Below are 24326 nucleotides of genomic sequence, written 5' to 3'. Positions count from 1 at the left end.
CTACTGTCCCGAGAGGATGCGGCAGTGCCTGTGATGCCCTGAGAGGGGCTGCGGGTGCGAGCCCTGGCGTGGGTTCTGTGGCGGCGTTTGGGAGTGGAGCTGTGACCCCATAAGGGGGAATGAGGACGAGCACGGAAGCTAGAGACGCAAGGCTGTTTGTTGGCAGGAAACAAGACACGGGTGGTGCAGAGTGAGTGTGAGGTCAGGGTGGGTGGCACAGGTGCTGGGAGCCTCTCTTCTCACGCCATGGCCTGCAGCGGGCCTGGGCCCCTTCCAGGCTGGCTTGGCCACGAGGCACTGAGCCCTTGGAGCTCCAGTCCCCCAGTCTAGGGTGAGCCAGTCATGTACCTGACTTGTACCTGCGGCCGGTGCAGGCCAACAGGTACCTTCTGATGCTCGGAGGCCCTTCAGTCACAGGGCTGCTCCTTGTGGGGCTAGAAGATGGGCAGAGGGGACTAAGTGGAGGCTGGGGGCTGTTGGCAGGTCCCAGATTGCCAGGCTGACCCTAGTCCCCTGTGTCTCTGCCCTGGAGGTGTGGGCACGTGGAGTGTGACCTGGGGCTGCTGCTCTGAGCTGTGCTGGGAATCAGACCTCTCCGAGACACTCTCATGGTCCTGTTTACCAAGCTCCCGTGCGTCGGGCCCCAGAGCCCCCTCACGTTGGTCCACACACTCCTGGGGGGTGGGCACTGCCGTCCCCCTGGTACTCCCTGGGGCCTCTGCTGCAGTGCAGGCAGGCAGTGCCCATCGACTGCACCTGTCTCCAGAACACCTCCCTATCTCCCTTCACTTGTTTTGGAAAGAAGGGGCTGGATTCCATGTCAGTGCTTTAGAAGGTCTGATGCTGTCGCCCTAAGACAGGTGTTTGGGGAGCATCTCCTGGCAACAGCCCGCGCCCCTTCCAGTGTGGTCCTGGGCCGCCTCCGGGGAGTCGCGCGCTGTGTCCTCTGACTCGCTGAGCCTTTGGCAACGCGCTGTTGCCATGGCAACTGCCTCGGCCTGGGCTGGCCCGTGCATCCATGGACAGAGGTGGTTGTGGCTGTTGTGCCTAATTGGAATTGTCTGCTATTTTTAGCTCCTGAGAGGAAGCTCTTTTGCTTAAAAATGTTCCAGGATAAAATACGTTTGTGCATGTGTGTGGAACGTGAACGTGCCGTCTCTGGGGACGTGGCCATTTGGTGCAATTTCCGCTCAGACTCCAAGGCATACCCCAGAAGTGCCTCTTGGGTTTGCCCAGGGTGATCTGGCCTCACTGCTTGAGCCCCAGAGAGAGATTCTGGGTTAAACACAAAAGGTGATGGTTCTTTCATCGACTCAGTTGGCCTGAAAGCAAGGCGCCTCCTCCCGGGAAGGGGGCCTCATGTCCCCTTCCCTGGGTCTGCAGGGTGGGTGGGCAGGGAGGTCCCATGCTGACTCCACCACACAGCCAGGCCTCTGATCCAGGGCTGCCTACGGAAGTGACCAGCCTGCTGGATCGGGTCTGGACAGGGTCGTAGTCACCGTCCCAGCCCTGCGACTCCTCATCAAGGTCGGGTGGGCACAGAAGGGATAGCCTTGAACGAGTTCCAAGATGCAGCCCTTGCTCTAGGCATGGTGATTCCAAGTCCCATCTGAGCCTCTCCCGTGGCCACGGTATGAAGGGTCTCCCTAGGGAGTGGAGTCCCCTGTGCCACAGCCCAGGCCGGCTGTAGCTCCTCCCTGATGCAGCAGCCAGCCTCCACCCCGTCAGACCCTGCACCTGCCCTTGTCTGGGCCTGTACCCCCCCCCCCCCAGGTGGCCTGCGCTCGTGGGCATGCTCTCTGCTGCAGTGCTCACCTGTGAAGACCTACCGGGACCTGCTTCTTCCCGACCCTGTTGTCCTCACCCCTCAAGGTTCAGTTTCAGGGTCTGTTTGTCTTCTGCAGGCCCCAAGTGCCCAAGCCGAGCTCGGCCACTTCCTCCTCAGAGCTTCTGGGGCTGCCAGCAGAGGAAGTGACCTTCTTCCCCCCTTGCTTTTCTCAGTCTCTGGTTCCAGCAAGCTGAGCGCAGCCAACCCGGGCACGCAGGTCTCTGCTGCTTGCCAGCCAGCACCCGCTGGCTGTTCCCAGTCTGTTCCCAGACAATCCCATGAAGCATTGCTACTGGGGAGGAACCAGGCTGGAGGGAGGAGAAGCAGGTAGGCCTCCCTGCGAAGGAGAATGGATGATTGTCTATAGCCCTTGTCTCTTCCATTGAGGAACAATCTGTCTTCATACTATTTGCTGAACTCCTCCACTTAGACTAAAGTAACTGTAAGATCACTAACTAAACTGCTAATAGATTATCGTATACATTAAGAATGGAAATCCGAGGGGTGGGAGGAGGGCTGGAATGTGGGCCGGAGGGAGGGGAAGCCCCACTTGTTCCTAAATCCATATATATGAAATATATGAAACTTAAATTAAAAACAAAACAAAAAAGTAGAACCAGATGGGGCTTATCCTTAGGCACAGTGATCCAAGTAGGGCAAAACCTAGCAAGAGAGGAACAGAGCACCGTGTGCCCAGAGGTGGGTCCGTGTCCCACCAGGAGAGTTTGGTCTGCATCGAGACTCACCTGTCCTCGCACCTGCTCTGTGCTGACTCAGCACCTGTCTTCCCTAGAGCCAAGAGGCAGGAGGGGCAGCGGGGACGTCAGGAGGACCCAGACTGGGACCCTGCTCAGGGTGCCAGGTGGGTCCCCGGAGGAGGCTGTGGGATGTGGGCGACCTGGGTCATCGTGCATGTTCGTGATTGAGTGCCAGTCGTTTGCCAAGAGCCATGGTGGGTGCAACAGGTGTCTTGAGTTTCTTCGGAAAAAGACCTTGGCCCATTGCAGGGATTCTTGACTGGACATTGACCGTGAGCAGAGACCTCAAAAACTGCAAGGTCAGAACGCAGGTGCGCCCCAGAGCCGGGCAGCTCGGGGGAGCAGCCTTTCCGGCTGCAGCAGCCCTGGCAACTTAGGACATTGTTGCTTCCCAGTTAGGTGCTTCTCCTCCTCTCGGACTTGCCTTGCTGGAGTGGTTCCGCAGGAGGCTGCCCCGGCCTGCCTTCTGTCTTGGAGCCTTCTCAAGAGTGGAGATGGAGCCTTGCCCCGGGCTACACGGGGCTGTTTGACTTGGTATCTGTTCCATGTGTTGATGCGGGACACGGGCAGGCCCTTGAAACTAGTTCCTCCTTGGATCCGTCCCACAGGAGCCTCTGGAACCCTCCCAGGGCTCCCCAGGGTGTGGGGTGTGTCCTGTGTGCCACAGCCTGCTGAGAGCCCACAAGGATATGCTTGAGTTCCTGACTTGGATCTCAGACACCCAACAAACGAGGCGTGTGTGTGTGTCTGTTGCAGGATCCTTCTTGTGCCAACAGTTCCTTTGAGATTGGTGAGAAATGGGGCACGTGGTTTGGGAGGCGGGCAGGCAGGCTCAATGATGGCCCGTGTCTCCTGGGTTTTGAAATCTGACCCTTTCTACAAGAAAGCATGTTTTAGATCCCTACTGTTAATGTAACTCATGCTGCAATAAAATAATTTAAATATGCATTCACATAAAATTAAGTATGGACTCCTTAGGCATTCAGCACTCATTTTTATGAAGCCAGTGACAGATCTTAAGATCAATCTGAATGCAGATCTCAGCGAAGCTGGATAAGATGTGTCAGTGGAAATCACTTGCCAGTAGAATTGTGAACGTGACATTGCCCAGTGTGGAGCTGGGCCCTTTGGACTCACCAGGCTTCTGGGTTCAATGGCACAGATGGGGTTCTCCGTGTTTGTCTTGGTTTAAACGAGGGCCGTGATGTCGCTGGTGTGTCCTGTGGTGTCTGCATGCCCAGCCTCATTCTTTTACTGTTAGCTGGTGACAGTGAGAGCAGGGAGACTTGCATCAGCACAGGCAGAGGCACAAGAGCAGGTGCGGGTCTGGGGGCTTCGTGGTACTTTCTCATGCAAGCTGGTCATCAACATGAACCAGGACGTGCTGGGGCTGGTGTTGAACAGCCGTCTTAGTGTGCTCAGGGACACAGGGAAACACCACACAGAGTTTGCTGGCTTGTTCTGGTGAGGGCTCTCTTCCCAGCCTGCACACGGGTGCCTTCTCCCCGTGTCCTCACATGGCCTCACTTCAGCGTGTGTGCCTGGAGAGGGCAAGGAATCTCTCCAGCGAATCTGCTGGTCAGGACGCTTACCTCGTGATGGAGGCCCTGTGCTCATGACCTCCTAGAGGCCCCCTCCCCAGATGCCATCACCCTGGGGCAAGGGCTTTGGCCTATGTGTCTTAGGGGAATGCAGGTCTACAGTAGTACTGACAGCTTTCTGGAGAAGTGACTGACATCCAGTAGACTATAGGTATTAAGTGTATAATCTGCTGAGTTTGGGTGCATGTGTGCGCAGTCATGACAGTGAACATACCCATCACCACCTGTCCTTCCTCCCTGCCCCGGCCCAGTCCCCAGGGCACCAGTCTGCTCTCTGTCACTTAGACTTGTGCATATTTTCTGGAGTTTTTTTAAGACTCATTTATTTATTTGAAAGAGTTATTGGCGGAGGGGGGGCGGTGGAGGAGATATTGATTGATTCTATCTGCTGGTTCACTCCCCAGGTGACTGTAGCAACAGGGCTATGCCAGTCAGAAGCCAGTAGCCAGTACTTGGGCCATCTTCCACTGCTTTCCCAGGCGCATTAGCAGCGAGCTGGATGGGAAGTGGAGCAGCCAGGACTTGAACCCCTGCCCGTATGGGATGTTGGTGTCACAGGTTGTAGCGTAACCCATTAGGCCCCTTCTAGAGTTTTCTATGGGCGGGTGTATAGTGCATTGCATGCTCGTTTTGGCCTGGCTTCTGTCAGTCAGCACAGTTGTTTGTTTTGAGATGGAGCGGTGCTGTTGAGACATCAGAAATTACGCTGTCTTCCCCAACACTCGGCCGTCTGTTTCTTTCACTGTAGCTGTTCTAACAGGTGTGTAGTGGCAGGTTGTTATGGCTTTGATTTGAATTTCCCTAATGATTCACGAACATCTTTTCATGTCCTTACTGGCCATCTGTAAGCTTTCCTCAGTGAAGTGCGTGAGTTTTGAGATCTCTGTATACTTTTGATAGAAGTCGTTAATCAGATGTGTGCCTTGCAAGTGTTTGATTCCAATCGGGTTTATCTTTTCAAGCGTCAGGGTGACGGGTTTTAGCTTTGGTGAAGTCATCGATGAGTTTCATGATTCACGCCTCTGGGGTTGTTGCTGCGAAACCTTTGCCAACCCAAGGACTGGTTGACTTCTGCAAGTTTTGTGGTTTGAGGTCTGACCTTTCCATCAGTCATCCACTTTGGGTTAACTGTTGTGGATGGCGCACAGTGTGGCCCAGGGGTCACTCTCCTTGCTCGGAATGGCCATCCCAGCACGTACCCAGCCCAGGGCACTGCCTTTGCCATCTCAGACTTGGATTCAAGTCCAGCTCTGCCCCTTGTGAGCTGTGGGACCTTGGAAAGTTCGTCATCTGCAAAGCGAAGTTAATAATAGAACACACTTGCCAGAGTTGTTGTGAAATCCGATTAGAGAATGAATCTGATGCGCACAGTGCAGCGTCCGGTGCACGGGAGCCCTCGGTCATGGTCACGGTCAGGGTCACCTTCTGGCTTCAGTGCTGCCCCTTGGCCTCCTTGCAGCAATCAGCACTTACTGCCAGCCCCAGCCCTCGGAGGTCCGGCCCTGTCCTGTGGTTTCTCACTCTGCACATCTGCGTGCTCCCTGTGTCCTCTGCTTCCGTCTTCTGGGCCACCGTTGTTTCTTGTGCCATCCACGGGGATGCGGTGTCTCCAGGCCTTTGTCCACTCTGCTAATCTAAGCTGCTGGACTCCTGTCAGGTCTCCTAATTTCAGGTCCTGCTTGGTTTGCTCCACTCTGTTCTCCCCTGAAAGTCCTGTGAAATAGGAAGTCCTGGACCTACAGCTGACAGACCCAGGGTTGTACCGTGGTGGGGTCACTTAGTCGGCTGTTTGATTTGGGCGAGGCACTTGAACTCTGATAAGGAAAAGGACGTTCTCCCGGGATTGTTGTGGGGTGAGGCAGGGCACTGGCTGCACGGCCCTTGCAGTGACCGCGGGCGTGGGCGCACACTGTGGGTTGCAGTGCTGCCTCAGGTCTAGCTGTGTGGAGAGTGAGCTTGACAGCTTACCTCATAGGGAGGAGGGAGAGCAAAAAGTTCAGCTCAGATCTTAAGCTTGGTGAGAGGGTTTGTTTCCTTCTTGCCCCTTGGAAAGGGGAAGCAGAAGAGGGAGTTTGTCCTTCAGTTAAATGCATTTCCTGGTGAGCTTGGTGAGCAGTGCCTGTTCCTGCACTCGCCTGACGGGTGTGGAGGAGACGTTGCTCCTCCACTGCATACAGCTGAAGAGACTGATGGATCAGCAGTCGTGCTCCGGGCTCCACCTGCTCGTGGCCAGCCCCCCTTCCGTCCTGTCAAGCCCTTTGGTGCAAACTCAGGATGAACCTGGAGCTGGCAGCCATGCAGTGAAAAGAGCCATGGCCTGCGTTTGCATCCCAGCTGTCAATTATGAGCCTGGGAGAAGTCGTCTCTGGTGGCCCCGGTGCCCATGTAAAATGCCAACTTTGTTCTCCAGCGAGCACCGTGGGCTCTGCGCCTCCTGCCCTGCAGAACTGGCAGCAGACAGGAGGTCCAGCCAGCTCGCGCCGGTGCCCAGTCCATCACAGTGGTGTGGTAACAGCTGCCCTGTCTGTCCTCATCCTCCCTGGCCCTCTTGGCACGGTTCTGTTCATTGTATTGATTACTAAGATGACAGAAGCCTCGGTTTGCTTCCGCTCACCTGCCTTGTGTTCCGGTCACTGGGACACGAGTTTGTGGGCCACTTCTGAGGGACAAAGGCAGGGCCCTGCAGGTGTGGTGCCCCTGCACGCCCAGGCTCTGTGTCAGGGGGCCTTGACAGCTGCTCTCTCACTTCCTTTCCGGCCAAGCCCCCTAATTCTGCAGCTGAAGAAGTCGGCCTTGGAGAGGTGACGGACCTGGCCTGGGTCACGGGGAGGAGGTGGCAGCCGACTCCAGAGTGTGACCACCAGGTTGACTTGTTTAACCTCTTTAGAGTTTGTCTGTTTCCATGACGGGATGGGAACACTGCCACTCCCTCCCCGTTGCAGTCTGTGGCCACGTGCCAATACGTTCTGGTGCACCCCACAAAAGTTGCCAGGGCCTGTGTTAGTTTAGGGTGTGGTGTGCGCCCGGTGCACTGGTAGCTGTCCCTGTCCTGGTAGCCTCGCTGAGTGGCCAGTTGCCATATTTACTCAGCGATCCAGAGTTGTTGATTGCTGTGACCATCAAGAAATGATGGTGTTTGGGAACCACTTGGTTCACACCTGTAGGGTTTTTGGGTTTCTGTTGTGTCATTTTCATTCTCCATATTTGGAACACCAATCGCTGGTGCAACCTGTTTGATCCCACGCCTGCCATGCCCCCCAGCAGGGGAGTCAGCTCCTGCCTGTTGGTGGGATATGCTGCTCAGTGGGCAGCGCGTCTGTCTGAGTCCTGGGTTCCTCGTTGTGCAATGTTGGAGGTGGTGGGATGCGTTCCTTCAGCACTCTGGACATGAGTGACCTCGTCCTTGATTTGGGGAGAGGAATGACCAGTTGACCAGGGATCAGACGCAGATTCCACTTGGTGTGCCGGCCGTGAGAGCCTGAGCCTAGTGGTTCACAGAGTATGCCACGCGTGTTTACGTCGTGTTTTTAATCCTCACCGTACTATTTGAGGATAAAAGTCCTCTTCATTATGTGGAAGAGAATCAAGCAAACCTGGACTTGAGACAAAAATGCTGATTCTGTCTGGTGCTCCTTTGGCCATGTGAGGGTGCCCGGCAAACTCTGTGGGAACTGTGCATGGTGAAAAGACTATGCAGGGATTTCAACTTCTATCTGTAAAAAAAAAAAAAACCAAAAAATTAAGTTTCTCTTTTATCCCATTTTTCTGTGACGCGTTTGAAGTGCCGTCCTGCATCCTCCTGCCGCCCCACAGCCGCCCTGAGCTGGGCGTGTCACTCGTGCTGCCATCTTGGGGGCGGCTTCTGTGGCCTGTGAGCCTCTGTAGACACCTGCTCCCAGGGTGCTGAGTGTGAGTGACGGCAGATGGAGGTGATCGATAGCAAGTATCTTCAAATAATGGCTCTGTCGAGAGGTAACTCACATACCGTGTGGCACACCCCTTTACATGGTATAGTCAATGGCTTGTTTTTTTTTTTTTAAAGATTTATTTATTTATTTGAAAGAGTTACAGAGAGAGAGAGAGAATTGTCCATCTGCTGTTCACTTCCCAGTCGACCACAACAGCCAGGGCTTACAGAGTCAGGAGCTTCATCCAGTCTCCCAGATAGGTGACAGGGGCCCACACATGGGCCCACACTTGGGCCATCATCTGCTGCGTTTCCCTGGCCATTAGCAGGGGCTGGATTGGAAGAGGAGCAGCTGGGATAAAAGCTGCTGTCCCTATAGGAAAGCAGCGTCGCAGTTTTACCTGCTGTGCCACAATGTCGGCCCCAGGTCAGTGGTTTTTAATGTATTTAATATATTCAGAGTTGCACAGTCATTGCCATAACCAACCATCAGCTGCAGAGCCCCGACACCTCTTGGAGACGTCACTGCACAGTTGTAACTTGAGGTTTCTGAGAAGTCTTTGAAATTAAAGAATGTGATTTTGTTTTTCTGATTTTTATTATGAAAAATGTAGACATCACAGTTCAGTTCTACCATTAATAGTTTGCTATGATTCCTTTGTCACATACCTGTGTATCCATCCTTTTATTCATCCACTCATCCATCATACACAGTACATGCATTTTTAAATAGGTTTATTTATTTATTTGAAAGTCAGAATTATAGAGAGATAGGAAGAAACACAACAAGAGATCTTCCATCTGCTGCTTCACTCCCAGATGGCTGTAGCAGTCAGGGCTGGGCCAGGCTGAAGCCAGGAACTTCATCTAGATCTCCCACGTGGGTGCAGGAATCCAAACATTTGGACCATCTTCTGCTGCTTTTCCCAGGCCATTAGCAGAGCCTGGATGGGAGGTGGAGCAGCTGGGACTCAAACCGGAGCTCATATGGGATGCTGGGGGCATTGCACGTGGTGGTTTCACCTGCTAAGCGACAATAGCAGCCCCTGTTCATGCTTTTGAAGTGAGTTGCAAATGTCACCGTATTTCCACCTAAAAAGCTCGGTATGTGTGTGTCAGTGACCCGAGTTCATGCGTCCTCAGTAGGTTCCACTTGTTTTCAATATATGGGGAGCTGTTTGTGGCCCAGCATGCACTTGGCCCTGGCGCTTGAGAATGCGACTCTGAAGTTGTTTGCTGCAGTGTTCTCCACGCACTACATCCGCAGTAGGTAGCGTGCTGGTCCATCCACGTCTGTCCTGGTGTTCTGACCGTGTAAGTCTTCTCCCAGTTGCTCAGAGCGGGATCTGCAGCTGTCCAAACATGGCATGGAGCTGTGTGTGCCTCCATGTCATTGTAGCCATTTTTTGCTCTCTAATTTCATTGTCTTTTATTACATCCCCCAATTTGTATGACTGTTGAGCCCCGTTGGTGGATTCCTTTTTCCACACAGACGTTTTGTCTTTGGGAATACTCTCTTCTTGCTGCCTGCTGTGGGTGGTGTGCGTGTACCCTCTCCAGGACGGTGGTCAGATGCCATGCTCTTCAAAAGGGACACCTGTTTCTTCCTGCTCACCTTAAACCTGTTTACGTTTTTATATTTAAATAGCCCCTCTTGTGGATAGGTGATGAATCTTGCTTTTTATCTAGTGAGATAATCTCTGCTTTTTATTGGGATCTTATGTTCATTAATATTTATTGGTACTTGACTTAAGTCTACCATTTTATTCCTGGTTTCTTATATGTCCCCTCTGCTTTCTTTTGAACCATCTTTCTAATAATGCGATATGTTATGATTGTGTGCATGCATTTACAGATGAATCATATTCGTTCATAACCCCGTCAGCTCTTTATCCTCTTTACATCTTTTATTTCTTGGTTTTAGTTTTATACTTTTTTTGTAACCTTGTCTCTTTGCTGAGTAGTGTTTCTGCTCACTTCTTGTCAGACTGTTTCCTTAATGTCCTTGAGTGCTGTGTTCACGACCTCACGACCTGTGTCTGGTGATCTCAGCACCCAGCTCATCGCAGGTTGATACCAGTTTGCTGATAAGATTGGATCGTAAATTTCTTGGTTCTGCAAGGCCAGTTAAGTTTTGCTTCTATCCTGGACATCACAGGGCTGTGTTGTGGAGTCTCTGGATTCTGTTATATTTTCAAGGGAATTGATTTAAAAACAAATCCAGCAGGTACTTATCTTTGTTGGACTCTAATTGAAAATTCTCTCTCTTGAGTATCTCAACTACCGTCTTGTTTACACTTAGCTGAAGTTCACTGGCTCTGCTGGCTGCACACGGCGTTCAGGAACGGCCCCCCGATGCGGGCAGGGTCCATGCGCGTTCTGGGCTCTGCTCTGCGGACTTCTCTCCCCTGATCTCGCCTTGTGTGCGTGCCCGGATCCGTCTGCCGGTTCCTCTGGCCAAGAGAAGAGGCGGCTCCTCTGCTTGGATTCCCTGCCGTGTGGTCTGCTTGGTCTGTTCTCAGGCCAAAGATCGTGAAGAAAGGGAAACACCCCCACGTGTCTCCCCACCATGCCAGCTTTCCTCACGCACGTGCCTGTTTCGCCGCGCCCTCCGATGCCTTCAGATTGCTGCTTGTTTGAAAAGCTTTTGCCTGGAATGCACCGTCGCGCTGTGCCGGGCGGCTGGAGCATAGTCAGACGCGCGCGGCCCTCTTGGCCCGAAGCCCTCGCGTGGCCCGTGTTTACTGACCCAGCCCTCTCCCTGCCTGCGAGGCAGCGCTGAGGCCTCTGGGAACCTGTCTGCTGAAGTTCTGTCTCCAGGGAGGGCACACTGTCGAGGTGCTCCGTGCTTTCTTTTTTTATTTTATTTTATTTTACTTCTTTCTTTATTTACGTTTTGCCTCGTGCCTCGTGTGGCCCTGGGATGGCGTGACTGCCAGCCCCCTTGCCACCAAGGGCTGCTCTGCCCCTCTGTTCTGGCCGCTGGGAGCTGCTGCTCCGGGCGGGTAAAGCTCGAGGGGACTCTCCTTGCTTTCTGAGAGAAAGTGACCAAATTCCTGATCCAAACGGGAATCCTTTAGGTCAATGTCCAGAGATCCCCAAATCCATAGCTGTCGTTTGTCCACTCCTTTTTTTATTTTATTTTATTTTATTTTTTTATTTTTGACAGGCAGAGTGGACAGTGAGAGAGAGAGACAGAGAGAGAAAGGTCTTCCTTTGCCGTTGGTTCACCCTCCAATGGCCGCCGCGGCCGGTACGCTGCGGCCGGTGCACCGCGCTGATCCGATGGCAGGAGCCAGGAGCCAGGTGCTTTTCCTGGTCTCCCATGGGGTGCAGGGCCCAAGCACCTGGGCCATCCTCCACTGCACTCCCTGGCCACAGCAGAGGGCTGGCCTGGAAGAGGGGCAACCGGGACAGAATCCGGCGCCCCGACCGGGACTAGAACCCGGTGTGCCGGTGCCGCTAGGCCGAGGATTAGCCTAGTGAGCCGTGGCGCCGGCCTTGTCCACTCCTTAACTGACACCAGGAAGGTCCTCGTGACCTGACCAGGGAAACCGAGAGGGCAGGGCCTGCCAGGGCCCCATCTCCTTTGCCAAGAGCTGGACGAGGGCCGCGTGTTGTCCACTGCCCTCTGAGGTCACAGCCTGCACTCCCTGGTGGGTGCTGATCAGGGGGCCAGCTCCTCTGACGGAGAGGAGGAACTGGGGCTTCAGAGGCTGAGGGACTTGAAGGAGGAGTTGGGCGGGTTCAGGCCCAGCTCCGCCTCTCTCCGGAGCCCGCACGCTCGGGATCTGCTCGCGAGTGTCTGTGCCGCCCGGGCACTTGGCCTTCCTGCGGCTCTGCACTCGCATTTCCTCCCTCAGGCCTAGAGAAGATGCCTGCACAGCCGCACAGCAAAGCTCGCCCCGAGCTCCCGCGGGCAGGAGACGGAGCCCGTGCCGCAGGCCTGTGTACCTCCTCTGCCCGGTCTGCCTTTTGCACGTCCACGTGGCCGCATCTGCTCACACTTTGGGCCAGCAGTTGGCTGCAGTTCCTCACGCACTCTGTGGGGGGGACAAGGCGGTCACCGCCGTGTTAGCCTTGGGACATCACCTTCGCTGTGCTGTGTGGGTGCCGCCGAGCCTGGCTTCTCCCTGCCTGCGGTGGGAGGGAGAGGCTGGGCTGAGGGCGTGGACTGCCCTCCTGCCAGGGCCTGGCCTGCTCTCCCACCAGCCACTCTGCACTGTTTTCACGCCTCTTCTTGAGGTCTTGCAGCCACAAACCTGGCTACTTTTGAGTGAAGCCACACCTCATTCTCTATTTCTGGGTGCTGGGGCAGCACCTGCCTCTGGCCTGAGGTGCGCTGGCCCTCCGGGGCCTCCACGCATGCTTCCTCAACGTCTGTCTTCATCCTGCTCACGGTGGGTGTGGACTGCAGTCCCCTGCTGAGCGCTGGGGCACAGGGCGAGCGCTGACATCTCCGAGGAAGGGCCGCAGGGCCTCCGGGGGCTCTGCCCGGCCCCCAGTCCTGCCGCACCGCCCGTGGCTGAGGCTTTCCCTCACCTGCGCCAACGTGTCTGGGCCCACCAGGAAACCAGTCATGCAGGTCCCACCTCCGTCACCTCTCAGGGGTCCCTGGTGCTGTGGCTTTCTGGCCAGCACACTTTGCCTGGGCCCCTCCCTGACTGCCCCTCACGCGGGCCCAGGGCTTCTCGGGGTAGCAGCTCTGTGCCTTGAGAGCCGTGGGTGACCTTGCCAATGGCTGGCTCCCACCCCCAAAGCCCCATCAGCCCTGACATTTGGGAGGAGGGGACGGGCCTTGGCCACAGTGCTGCCCCTCCCCCTGGCTGGTGGGGCCGGGGGCTCGGCCCGTGCAGCTGGACTGGGGAGTGTGGCCTGAGATTCCTGCTCCGGCTCTGCAGGGGGCAGGTGTGCTCGGCTGTGCGTCTGACTCATTCACTTTTTAATGTTTTTTCCCCATTTCATTCTGATGTTTCATTTCCTTCCATCTGGCTCTGTGAGGTTTTTCACAGTATGAAATTTAAAATTAAGATAACGAAGATGATAATACTGGTTGGGATTGAACACAGCGAAGAATCTGCAATTAGAATAAACGTCCGTGTTGTGTTTGGTTTCCTTCTCCATTTCTCTGTCCAGCAATTTGTGTCAGGTTGTCGGGCAATGAGGAAGGGGAGACGTCCAGCCTGAGCTGCTTGGGGAGGGGCCTGTGGTTGCAGCCTGTGCTCCTTGTGCCTGGGGCGGGGGCTGTGGAGTGTTTGGGGTGGGAGTGGGGATGGGGGTAGCTGAGGAGGGTGTGTGCCAATCACATGACCCGTCAGTGCACCCCAGATGCGTGGCTGTCGCCCAGTCCAGCTCACAGATGTGTGGCCTCCCCCAAAAAAGACCAAACTGGGCTGTCGCTTATAAAATTCTGACATTTTGGATTCCATCTTTGGTACCTCGAGGAGGCAGAAGAGGCAGCACCCGAAGATCTGCCTGGCTGTGTCATTCATTCCTGGTCACCACCGCACAGGGACTGGGGCCAGGACTCCGCACCCCCTCTCTTCCTGGGCCCCAGATGCACCCTTGCTGTCACTTCCAACCCGGAGGAGTCTTCCTCGTTCACGAATTTAGGATGGCGAGATGGGGCAACCGTGAATAAGCTGCCGTTATGTAAGACCAGGGTGTCCCTCCAGCCAGCCTCAGCGTGTGAGCTCTGGCCTGTCCAGACCGGGCACGGGGGGCCGCAAGAGCCCACCGCAGCCTTGAGACAGGTACTGACGCCTTCCTTCTACCTGCAGGCCTGGATCTTGACGAACAGCCTGCACGGTGCCGGGCAGAGCCCACCCAGCACATGGGAGCTGGGGGCTGGGGAGGGGTCTTGGCTCACAGACTCGGTCTTCTCAGGGTGACTTCCTGCCTTCCCAGGGGTCTCATGAGCCCTCACCTGGCTTGTCCCCGGCTCTGCCCCCTACTAGCCTCTGTGGCAGGTTCTGCCACCTGCCCTCCACTCTCCTTCCTGGCTTGCAGGCTCGCTCTTGGCTCTGTGGGTTCGGGGACCCAGCCAAGGTGTCACATCTTCTGGGGACTTCCATGGTCTCTTTCTGGGCTTTTGCTCCTTCTCTGGCTCCTATGGTGTGTCCCCCAGTATCTATGTCTCCCCAGGACACATAGCCGCTTCTGCTGGATTTGCCCTGGGCCTCAGTAGCTGGCAGAGGAAGCAGACACCTTGGCTCTCCTGAGCTGTTTGCTGAGAGGAAGGGAGGAAGCGCGGAGCTGTGTTCAGTCCTGCCTTATTTCTCCTTTGGCCTTGGAGAAGTGACCGACGTGACTGGAAGGACCAGCTGCTTCCGAGCTCTCGCAGGCAAACAGGTGACCAGCTCGCAGCCTGCTTCTCAGCTGTCTTCACACCCCGAGGGTGTTGCCGGGACTTTGCTCCGCTCGCCAAAGGCTGGCCATGCTGTGTGTGGGGCAGGAGGCCACGCTTTATTGTTCCAGTTCAGGAGTTCGTTTCTGTCCCCAGTTGTCAGCTGCACACTCCAGAGGGCTTGCTCCTGTCAGCGTCTCCGTGTTGGGGCGTGTTCCGCGCCGAGCCAGGCTCCTGGAATCCGCTCCCTCGAGGCTGACTTGTGTGACATGCAGCCCTACACCTGCCAGACGGCTCAGGTGGCATCACCTCGCCGTGTCTGTGTTCCTCGGCCTCACCGGGCCCCGGAGCCGGGGTGAGGCTGGGCAGCAGCGCCGAGAAAGCTCCATCACCCGTGCTTAATGTGATCCGAAGCCGCGGTGACATTTATGTTAGCATTTGCACTTCACGCTGTGCCTGCCTTCCCAGGGTTCTCACAGCTCTGCCCTCTGCCAGGAGCCGTTCTGGAACCACCTCACGGCAATCCTCCCACCGCCCGCTCCCGGCCGTGTCGCCTCTGGACCCGGCTCGTCCCTGTCTCTTGCTCGCACCGCACCTGCCTCTTCGTCCCCCGGCTGCCACCTCCCGGTCCTGGCTGCTTCCAGCTGAGCCCCAGGAGTGGGGAGTCTTTTCTCCTTGGAGATGGAACTGGTCAGCCCGTGAGGGTTCCCTCGTACATCCTCTTTAGGAAACAAGGAAAAGGGTGAAGAGAATAACATAAATGATGCCAGACCCCCCACCCAGAACCGCCGCCTTCACTGTGCACACCCACAACTCTGCTGGCATCTGTGCCTCGGTTAAGGCTTTTATGCAAAGCAGGGGTCCTTTTGTGCCCACTCTTGGAGCTTGCCTTTTCCCTCTTGTCAAAGTTTTCATTGTCATTCTTCAGGAACAGAATTCTTCATGGCTTCCCAACATTCAGTGAACAGTTGACATGAGCAGACTCTTCCTGGGGGTGGGGCCCTTCCCCCGGGGGCAGTGCGGTTCGGTGCACACTTAGCTCTCGGCCCCCTTTGCAGGTTGCCCAGTCCCCATGGGCCCTGTGCCCAGCCCTGCTGGGGCACCTGCAGGGCCCCGTGGGTGTGCGTCTGGTGCCTTTGACCTCACTCCTGACCGCAGGGCCTGCGTCTGTGTCTCTGGTGTATACAGGCTGCTGCTTAGGTCACGTTTTATGATTGAGTGAATGTATTGCCACACTCAAAGGTCCCTGGAATGAGCTTGGTTCTCTGTCTCCCAGTCCCCCTTAGTAAGACTGATGCATTGGCCTGGACGAGGGTGAGTCTTAGCAGCCATGGGGGGTTGCGGTGGCTCTGAGCAGCACCCCCTCAGTGCCACACCGCCCCTGTCTGGCCTAGAAGCAGGGGAGGGGTCCTGTGTGCACGTCTTGGCACTGCTTCCAGCTCAGGCGTTGGGGTGACTGTGGAGCCTGCTGTGTGCCTTGATTTCCCCATCTGTGCTGGGGAGCATGGAGGCTGAGCTGGAGGTGCTGCATCACACAGCACGGAATCCGAAACAGCACCCTCAGCACGTGGTTGGTTCCACAGCAAGTCCCCCGGGCCTGAGGCCAGCACAATGGGTCAGAATGCAGCATCCGGAGCAGCGTGTTCCAGCGTGGGGTTCAGCTCTCGGGCTTTGCGCAGGAATGCCACGCTGCGTGTGCCACGTGCGCCACTCCTCCGTGAGCTCTGCAGTGGGGTCCCCGCCGCCCGTTGTGCAGGACTCGGCAGGAGGGACGGAAGGGGTTACACAGACCTGTCGAGGACCCCACCTCACTGTGCACCTGGTCCGTTCTCTGTCATTTAATCCTTGTAAGAACGCAGCAGCGCAGGTTGTTTTCCTCAGTAGAAAGTGAGGCCCTTGCAGCCCAGAGAAGTGAGACAAGACGGAGAGGTTTTGGAGGCTGGTGTCACGGCACAGGGAGCGAAGCTGCTGCCTGCCCACGTCAGAGCACTGGTTCAAGTCTCAGCTGCTCCAGTTCCAATCCGGCTCCCTGCTAATGGGCCTGGGAAAGCTGCAGAGCGTGGCCCACTCCAGGCCACTGGAGCCATTTGGGAAGTGAACTAGCGGATGGAAGATCTTTCTCTCTCTCCCCCCTGCCTTCCTTTCCTCCCTCCCTCCTTCCTGCTCTCCCCTTCAAAAACACACATCTTTAAAAATAAAAAAGAGGGGCCTGTGCTGTGGTGTAGCTGGTAAAGCTGCCGCCCGCAGTGCTGGCATCCCATATGGGCGCTGGTTCAAGTCCTGGCTGCTCCACTTCCAATCCAGCTCTCTCCTATGGCCTAGGAAGGCAGTAGAGGACGGCCCAAGAGCTTGGGCCCCTGCACCCACGTAGGAGACCTGGGAGAAGCTCCTGGCTCCTGGCTTCGGATTGGCAAAACTCTGGCCATTGGGATCCTTTGGGGAGGGAACCAGCAGATGGAAGACCCCCCCACCTGCCTCTTTGTAACTCTGCCTTTTAAATAAAATAAATAAATCTTTAAAAATTTAAAAAAATAATTTTTTAGAAGAGTAGGAGGTTTCAGAGCTGGTTGGGCCCCGTGTCCCTGGGAAGCATCAGGGCAAGTAGGGCCTCCCATGGTGGATGTGAACATAGAAGCGGCAGTTCTGTCCTCCCTTCACTTTCCCTGACGGACGTGTCCAGGATTACCAAGCCCACTCTGTCTTTTTCTAAGGGTTCTCACACATGCCTGCGTCTGTCGGCCTCTGCACAGCTGTGTGGGACCATTTCCGGGTGAACAGATGTCCACCCTGAGTGCTGAGGCGACAGGTGCTCCAAGGAATACCTTCAGCTGTGTGTCTTTCCTACTGTGTCTTACCAGAGACCTGTGCCCCTCGTCTCACTTCCTTCTCACCACCAGCCAAAAGCTGGCACTCTCCCCGCTACCCTAGTGAACAAGGTGAGACGTCTGGATGGTTACCTGGCTCTACCCAGGCCACAGACAGGACTGGGCAGCTCCGGAGCTGCAGACCCAACTGTGGGAAGCTCCAGGCTAGGCTGTGCTGGTCTTTGGGTCAGCATGCTGTCCTGTCCAGGCCAGGGTCTCTGTGTGCCTGTAACTGGAACCTCCGGAGTGGGCGCTGTGTGTCTGAGAACAGCCTCTGGTCTGCAGTGGGGCCGTGGAGGTTGCTCTGCCGGGCAGGAGGCCGTTCCCTGCAGGTAGGATGAAGGAGAGCCGCTTAGTGTTTTAGAAGTGATGGCTCAGACAAGGGCTGATTATTGAGAAAAGATGTTCTCTGCGCTGTGAGTGCCACCAGGTAGCACCCGGAAAGCCAGTCAGCAGTGCACCTGCTGAACCCTGAAGGCCCCAGCTGTTCCGTGTGTGCAAATCGTCATGCGTGGTCCTCATTGCTGCCGTCAGAAACCACACTGACGGAGTCCGCCTTCCAGGACAGCCCGCTTTGCTCATGCAGCGCCCACGGTCACTTGCCTCTGTCCGCCCGTCTGTCTCTGAACTGGAAGCCAGGGACTGAGCCGCCTCTTCCTGGGGCTCTGACTGACTGCGTCTGCACACAAGCATTTTGTTGAAGGAATGAAAGCACTGGCACAACTCAGTCTGTTTTCCTTTAAATTTGTTTTCAAAAATGAAGCCTGTGAAATCCAACTTCTCACCCAGATTTCTGTAGCTCATTGTCTGGCAGAGGTGGGAACTCCGGACAGACGCTGGCGCAGCCAGGCCAACACAGAAGATAATTCCGGTGCCGCACCCACAGTGGCGTGGCACCATCGACAGCTGGGTGTCGTCTAGTCTTTACCTGGCCTTGCTCTTCTGGAGAGGAGGAGTCACCAATCAGGGAGGGACTGCAGCTTGTCTGAGCTCACAGAGCTATGGGCGGTGGCTCTGGGATTTCTGTCAGTCCAACACCCGGCACTCATTTCAGTGATCTTCCGACTGCCTGTGAATTGAGCTGGAACACCTAGTGTGGCCAGACGGACACCACCCCGGGAGCAGCTGGGAGGGAGGAAGAGTGGTGTGCAGGCCTTGCAGAGGGGCCCGGGTCTGAGGGGCACTCAGCTGGTGCTCAGGGAGGTGAGGACTGGGTAGCAGCCTGGAGAGGCGTCCTGCCGAGGGCTCCACCTGCAGCCCTGTTGTGCCAGGGCCTCTGGTGGTGAGCTCACAGCTGAGGTTTGTAGCTGCTGTGCTGAATGGATTCACGAGAGCTGGGAGTCGGGTTGTGCAGGAGACACGATGCCTCAGCCTGCAGGTGGGTTGCGTTTGGTTCCCAGTGTCCTGATTCCTTCATAACTCATAGCATACTCGTGTGCCGATTGGGCTGGTTACAGAGCATCTTGTCTCCGATAGGGACAGGGTCCCAGCAAGGCAGAGCGCTCTTCCCTGGGCACACGGATCCTGGGCTTAGGGTCTGCACGACAGACCTAGGCTCGGGGCTGGGGGCTGAGAGGCCCTTCCGGAGCAGTGCCTGTTGCACCAGGCCTGGAGGATGCCCGGGGGTCACCCAGGGAGAGCCCTGCTGGCTACCACCCCGAGTGTCAGTGTGTCACAGCAGAGTCGCCGCCATCTTCCCACCGCTGAGCTGGGGCCCCACGTGCCATTTCCATCCCAGGAGTCTGGCCAGTGCCCCTGGCTTGCACCGGGGGCAGGGAGAGACAAATGTTCATGTCACGTCCAGCCTCAGACCCCAGACCTGATGTGGCATGCGTGCCTGTACCCAGGTCTGGTGGCTGCAGCCTCGTGGGCAGGCCTGACCCTCTGTGACGTCCTCTTGCGGTGGCCATGCAGGGCACGCCTGGTGGTGTGAGAGTTGCAGGGGCCCTGGGGGCTGCCTCGGTCTCCCCGCTGCCCCCGGGCGTCCAGTGCTTTCGAGCCGTGGCTCTGGGCTTTTCGGGGCTTTTCTCTCTCTGAATTGTCTTGTTGCTTGTCAGAGCTCCTGCAGTGCTTGACAACTTCCCTGTGAATAAGGGGAGAAAAATTGAAGCATAAATCATGCGCCGAGTAGCATTCCCTGATTCGGATGTGTGGCGAACAGCTCGGGGTGATTTTCATTCTTCGTTTGCGACAGGGTCTCTCTGACAGGCCGTTGTCAGCCGCTGTGGAGCAATGAATCACAGTCGCACTCTCGGCGCCAAATGAGTTTAATTTCTCATTGTTGCGCTTGTGATCCTGGACACCACTGCGAAGCGGGGAGTGGTCAGGGCGGCGGTCTCAGAGAGGCCTGCCCGTGCCCAGGTTGCACAGATGCGGTTTTGTGAGCGGGACCATCTCAAGTTGGTGCCCCGTGCAGTCACCCAGCGCAGGGCGCTCCGTGCACACGGCGCGTGACCCCACTGATAAAATCTCGTGTGAAGACGCCCTACCCTGTGCCGGCATGTCATCGACTCCCCAACCCTCAGTTTTCCCTTCTGTGAAGTGGGGATGTTAATGCCCAGCTCCTACAGGGGTTGCGATGACTGCAGGAAACAGGGTGTCCGGCGTCTGCTCACACATTACCTCTTACAGATACCCTCAGATTTCAGATTAGAAGGCTGAGCCTCATGAGGCTGAAGGAGGTTTGTGATGACCTCGCCGCTGGTGGTTGTGGAGATGGGGTTAGAATCATCTAGAAACGGCTTCTCTGAGCCCGTGGGAGCAGCCTGGGAGGTAGGGCAGAGTCAGGGCTTCGGTCTGCTTTCTGCATTGGGCAGTCGGGTGACCCGCTGGTGCCTGCCTGTGGGACGAGGGGCTGATGCTGGTGAACTGTGAGGTGCACGGTGAGTACTCAACACTGTCCCTGTTCCGTCCTTGTGAGCCCCTGGGCAGTCCATTCTCTCCCTTTCCTCCTCCTGGCGTCTCATGCATAGGACAGCACGCAGACCTGGCAGTCTGCAGGGCTGGCTGGACGCGTCTCCCTGTGGGTCTGCCCCTCACTGTCTGTAAAGGGCCTGGAAGTGTTGGAATTGGCTTCATATGTTCACCTTCCCCTGCCACCTCTGTGTCCCTTTAATGTCTGCCCTGGAAAAGGGGGTTGTAGGTAGTGCCAGGCTGCCTCCTCACAGACCTGTCTGGCGCTTGCTGTTTAAATGCAAAACAGAAGTTCATTTCCAAGGCTTTGATCTCATCATTAACTCCCTTGTCTTTCCATGTACTCCGGAGCCATCCATCCATCCTACCTGCTCCGCAGCGGGGTTCTGCCAGATGGAGGACTCTTCCTGCTGCTTATCGTTCACGCTAGTTGTCACCCACAGGTCGACTGCGGCTCTGTGGCCCCTCCCAGGAGTCAGGAGGGGTATGGGGGCAATAAATGCAATTTGAAATAGACGGCACAAGACTTCAACCACTCACCTGTCACATCTAAGACAGGAGGTCCCCACAGTAAGAGACATGAAGCAGTGCTTGTCCGACACCTGTTACCTGCTGTACACCTTGCTAACTTACCTGTGCATAACAGAAGTTTAGAGAAAGGGCAGAACATGATTGGAGCATCTGGAGTTTGTCCTGATGGCTTTCTGTGTGCCGCGTGCTGCTCCCAGGGCTGGACCTGCCCCCATTCTGCGTGCTCGCCTCCCTCGGTTGGGCCACTGGAGAGAGGCCTGGGCTGGACCGTGAGGACAGGTCCCAGTGCCTTCGCCTGATACCCTTGGCAAATCCCATGAAGTCTCGGCCGTGGTCATGGGCCCGGGGTATCTCAGCATTCACTGGTCATGCACTTGCATGTGGATGTGTGGCATCGTAATCCCCAAAGTTGCAGGGCACACGCAGGACACGGCTTCAGAAGAGGCTCAGTGTCACCGTTCCGGTGGCTGTGGAAGTGCATCGGGCAGCAGATGGCTCGGTGAGGCGAGAACGCCAGCGCCAGGAGCTCAGTGGCTGCCCAGGGCCCAGGAGGGCTGAACTCTGGTTGCTCTGCTTCAGCAACTCTGAGGCCAGCAGCTGTGGTGAGAACGGGTTGTTTAACTCGGGCGTGTCAGCTTTCATGTCGTCCAGGGCTGCTCACGGCCTCTGCCGCCCTGTGTGGGACTCGGTCGCCGGCATGCCGTGTGGGATGGGCACGGTCCCCACATCTGTGACTTGGCCGTCACAGCCACAGGAAGCTGTCTTGGACCTAGCCTGTAGAGGGTTGCTGTGATTTAACACCTTCTCGGGACAGTCGCTTTTGTTCTAAAGGAACAGGACCGAGGTGCTGCCAGTCACAAAGCTACCCCCCGGGGGAGCTGCCTGGTGGAGACTCTGCTCCCTGCCCCTCAGCCATCTCCCTGCTGCGGCTCCCTGAGTTCTGGGTGTGCAAGGCCTTGCATTGGGGCTCGCGGGGGATTCCACAGAGTACGACTCACCCCACGCCCTGAGTGCCCACATTTTTCTTTAGAGGCAAAATGTGGGGCGAAGCCAGTAAGCGCCACAGACAGACTGCATCTGTGTGGGGCTAGGGGTACGCCATGGGGAGGAGCTGGGAGATCGCAAAGCCCAGAGAGCCACAGAACATGGGGGTCCCCAGTGATCACTCAGTGGCCAGGCAGGTGCTGTGGCTGTTTCTGTTTTATAGACGACGAAGCGGAGACTGCAGATGGCCAGTCCGTCAGCAGCCCCGGGCGTGAGGTCTGAGTCTTCCGGCTCCCGGAGCCAGGTGTGTCGCTCCCCCTCTTCGTGGAGGAACGACACAGGACCCTGCGCTGTTCTTTCGTCTGCTCGGCCCTCCCCGGGTTTGCTGCTGGTTCTTCCCGGGTTGGCTACTGTCCCTTCCACCTCCGTGGAAGGGCAGTTCCCCCTGGCCACATTCCCCACTTCCGCAGGGGAGCGGCACACCGCCGGCCGGCTTTCTCGGGGGCTGCACGGGTTCCCTTAGATGTTCCCCATAGATGTTCCTGGTGCATGCCGTCTCTCTCCTCCTTTATAGTCCTCCTCCGCCAATCCCAACTCGGCTGCCCACACGCCGAGTACGCTGCTCTCCTCCAATCAGGAGCAAGTCCTACAGTTTATTGGTTGAACTGGAGGCAGCTGTGCGGAAGCTGTTTACTTCTCTCCCAGCGCCATATTGTGGGAGAGCAGATGCATAGAATAAGTCTTAATTCCAGTAACTCAGTCTAGTCCGGTTTGCTCCCCACAAGGTGTGCACCATGTGTGTCTTCAGAGCACCTCAGGAGAGGGCTGCTGACGTGAGCAGACCACATGTGTGCCAAGTGTACGCTGTGACAAGCACACACCGGGGGTTGTGAGCACGCTCGGTAGAGCCCGCTCTCACGCTCCCTAGACGTCCCCCGTGCCTCTTGTGGACTCGCGCCTTTCCGCTGCTACAGGTTAGCTAGCGTGTCTGTCCCGGAGCGTCATTTAGCGGGGTCCGGGAGTGCGTGTGTGCTCTCGTGTGACGTCACTCAGCACAGTGACGCCGAGACGGAGCCCCCTCCTCGGCATGGAAAGGTAGCTGTCCCCTTTCACAGCTGCCTGGCGTCGCCCTCCAGGTCTGTGGCACTGTCTGCTGAGGGACATTGGGCATCGCCTACTTTGTGGCTGTTGTGGTTACAGCTACTGTGACCGTTCATTTACAAGCCTCTCTCTAGGTAAACGCATAGCAGTGACATTGCAGGCGCACGCATCCCAGCGCGTGCATAACCGTCCGGGAGATCACCAAGCCGTCTCCAGTGGCTGTGCGTGAGGGGTCCAATTCCTCCCTGCTGGACAGGCTCCGTCTTTGCTGTTGCAGCCATCCTGGTGGATGTGTCTGTTGTGATTTTAAAAATTCCTATTCCCTTAATAACTGCTGACTGTGCGTCATTTTTTAAGATTTATTTTATTTGGGAGTGGGAGTTCCAGAGAGGGAGAGCAATCTTCCATCTGCTGGTTCACTCCCCAGATGGCTGCAGTGGCCCCGGCTAGGCCAGATCATCCAGGTGTCCTGCACGGGTTGGGGGCCCAGGCACTCGGGCCGTCCACTGCTGCTTCCCCAGGTGCATCAGCAGGGAGCTGGATCGGAAGGGGAGCAGCCAGGACTCAGACCGGCGCCCGCGTGGGATGCCGGCGTCGCAGGTGGAGGTTTCACCAGCTGCACCACAGAGCCGGCCCCTGCCCTGTGTGTGGTCTTGCACACTCATTGGCCTTTCCTGTGCTTTTCTTCTGTGAGGCATCTGGATGCATACTTTGCCCCTTTCTAACCCGGCGTTTTTCTCATTGTCGTGTCTTGAGCGTTCTGTGGTCTGGACGGGAGATGGTCTGGTCTGTGGCTGGCTGCAGCGTGCTGCTGTGTCTGTCCCACTTGTGAGTCCCTCAGGGGTCCAACCTCAGTCCAGTCCTCTGCTGGCCGGAGTCCGTTACGTACATAGCCGGGAGCTGAATCTGAACCCTGGGTGTGGCTCCCGGTTCTGTTTTCGGTGCTGTTGAAATGCTGGGTCAGGTCTCAGATTTGTGCAGGTTCACACCTGGAATTGGAGGCTCCCTTTCTCTGGCTCACCCCTCCGAGTCGCCCTAGCTCCATAGACACATCCTCTAGCCTCCTGGATTCCCTGGACAGGCAGATGGTGTTCCTGTGGGTGTCTGGGCTGTGGGTGCCACCCAGCTCCACACCGAGCTGCCCACTCCTGCTGGATAAAACGCTCTCGGTTCCTCATGGTAGAGGCTTTTCTCCAGTGCCAGCTCCACGGCAGGCCTCTCCCTGGCTGTGAGCTGGCGAGGACCCAGCCACCCGTGTCCACCCTGGCAAGGGGAGAAAGGTGCATGCAGGCCGGTCTTTCCCCGTGTGCCTCAGCAGGGAAACAGCTGGGTGGAAGGTGAGCCCTCCAGTGAGGGCGGACTCCAGTGGGCTGGGCGCCGGGAGTAGGGAGCCACAAACCCTGGTGATGCCCTAGGCAGGAAGTTGTAGGAGATGCTGCTGAGCCCTGTGATGTTCTCAAGCGTGTGGAGGGGCAGGTGTGTGGCACAGAGGT

The 24326-nt window shown here is 56.6% G+C and overlaps 1 protein-coding gene across 4 annotated transcripts in view; it reads left to right on the top strand.

Annotated features, from left to right (window-relative positions):
• Nucleotides 1–24326, top strand: part of TRAPPC9 (trafficking protein particle complex subunit 9) — a 564887-nt gene that overhangs the window by 411659 nt on the left and 128902 nt on the right. The window contains exon 21 of one of the 4 annotated variants that reach the window (XM_089335767.1): nucleotides 2002–2149. The exons of the other annotated variants lie outside the window; for them this stretch is intronic. Within the exon in view, the coding sequence (XP_089191893.1) occupies nucleotides 2002–2110 (109 nt within the window). The 3' untranslated portion in view covers nucleotides 2111–2149. Of the gene's footprint in view, nucleotides 1–2001; nucleotides 2150–24326 lie in introns of those variants that run through there. 4 annotated transcript variants of the gene reach the window in all.

Source organism: Oryctolagus cuniculus, chromosome 6, assembly GCF_051225735.1.
Source record: "Oryctolagus cuniculus isolate XC-2025 breed Fujian yellow rabbit chromosome 6, ASM5122573v1, whole genome shotgun sequence".
Lineage (NCBI taxonomy): Eukaryota > Metazoa > Chordata > Mammalia > Lagomorpha > Leporidae > Oryctolagus > Oryctolagus cuniculus.
Note: the sequence above shows the minus strand (reverse complement) of the source record. Positions and strands in the feature narration are given on the sequence as shown.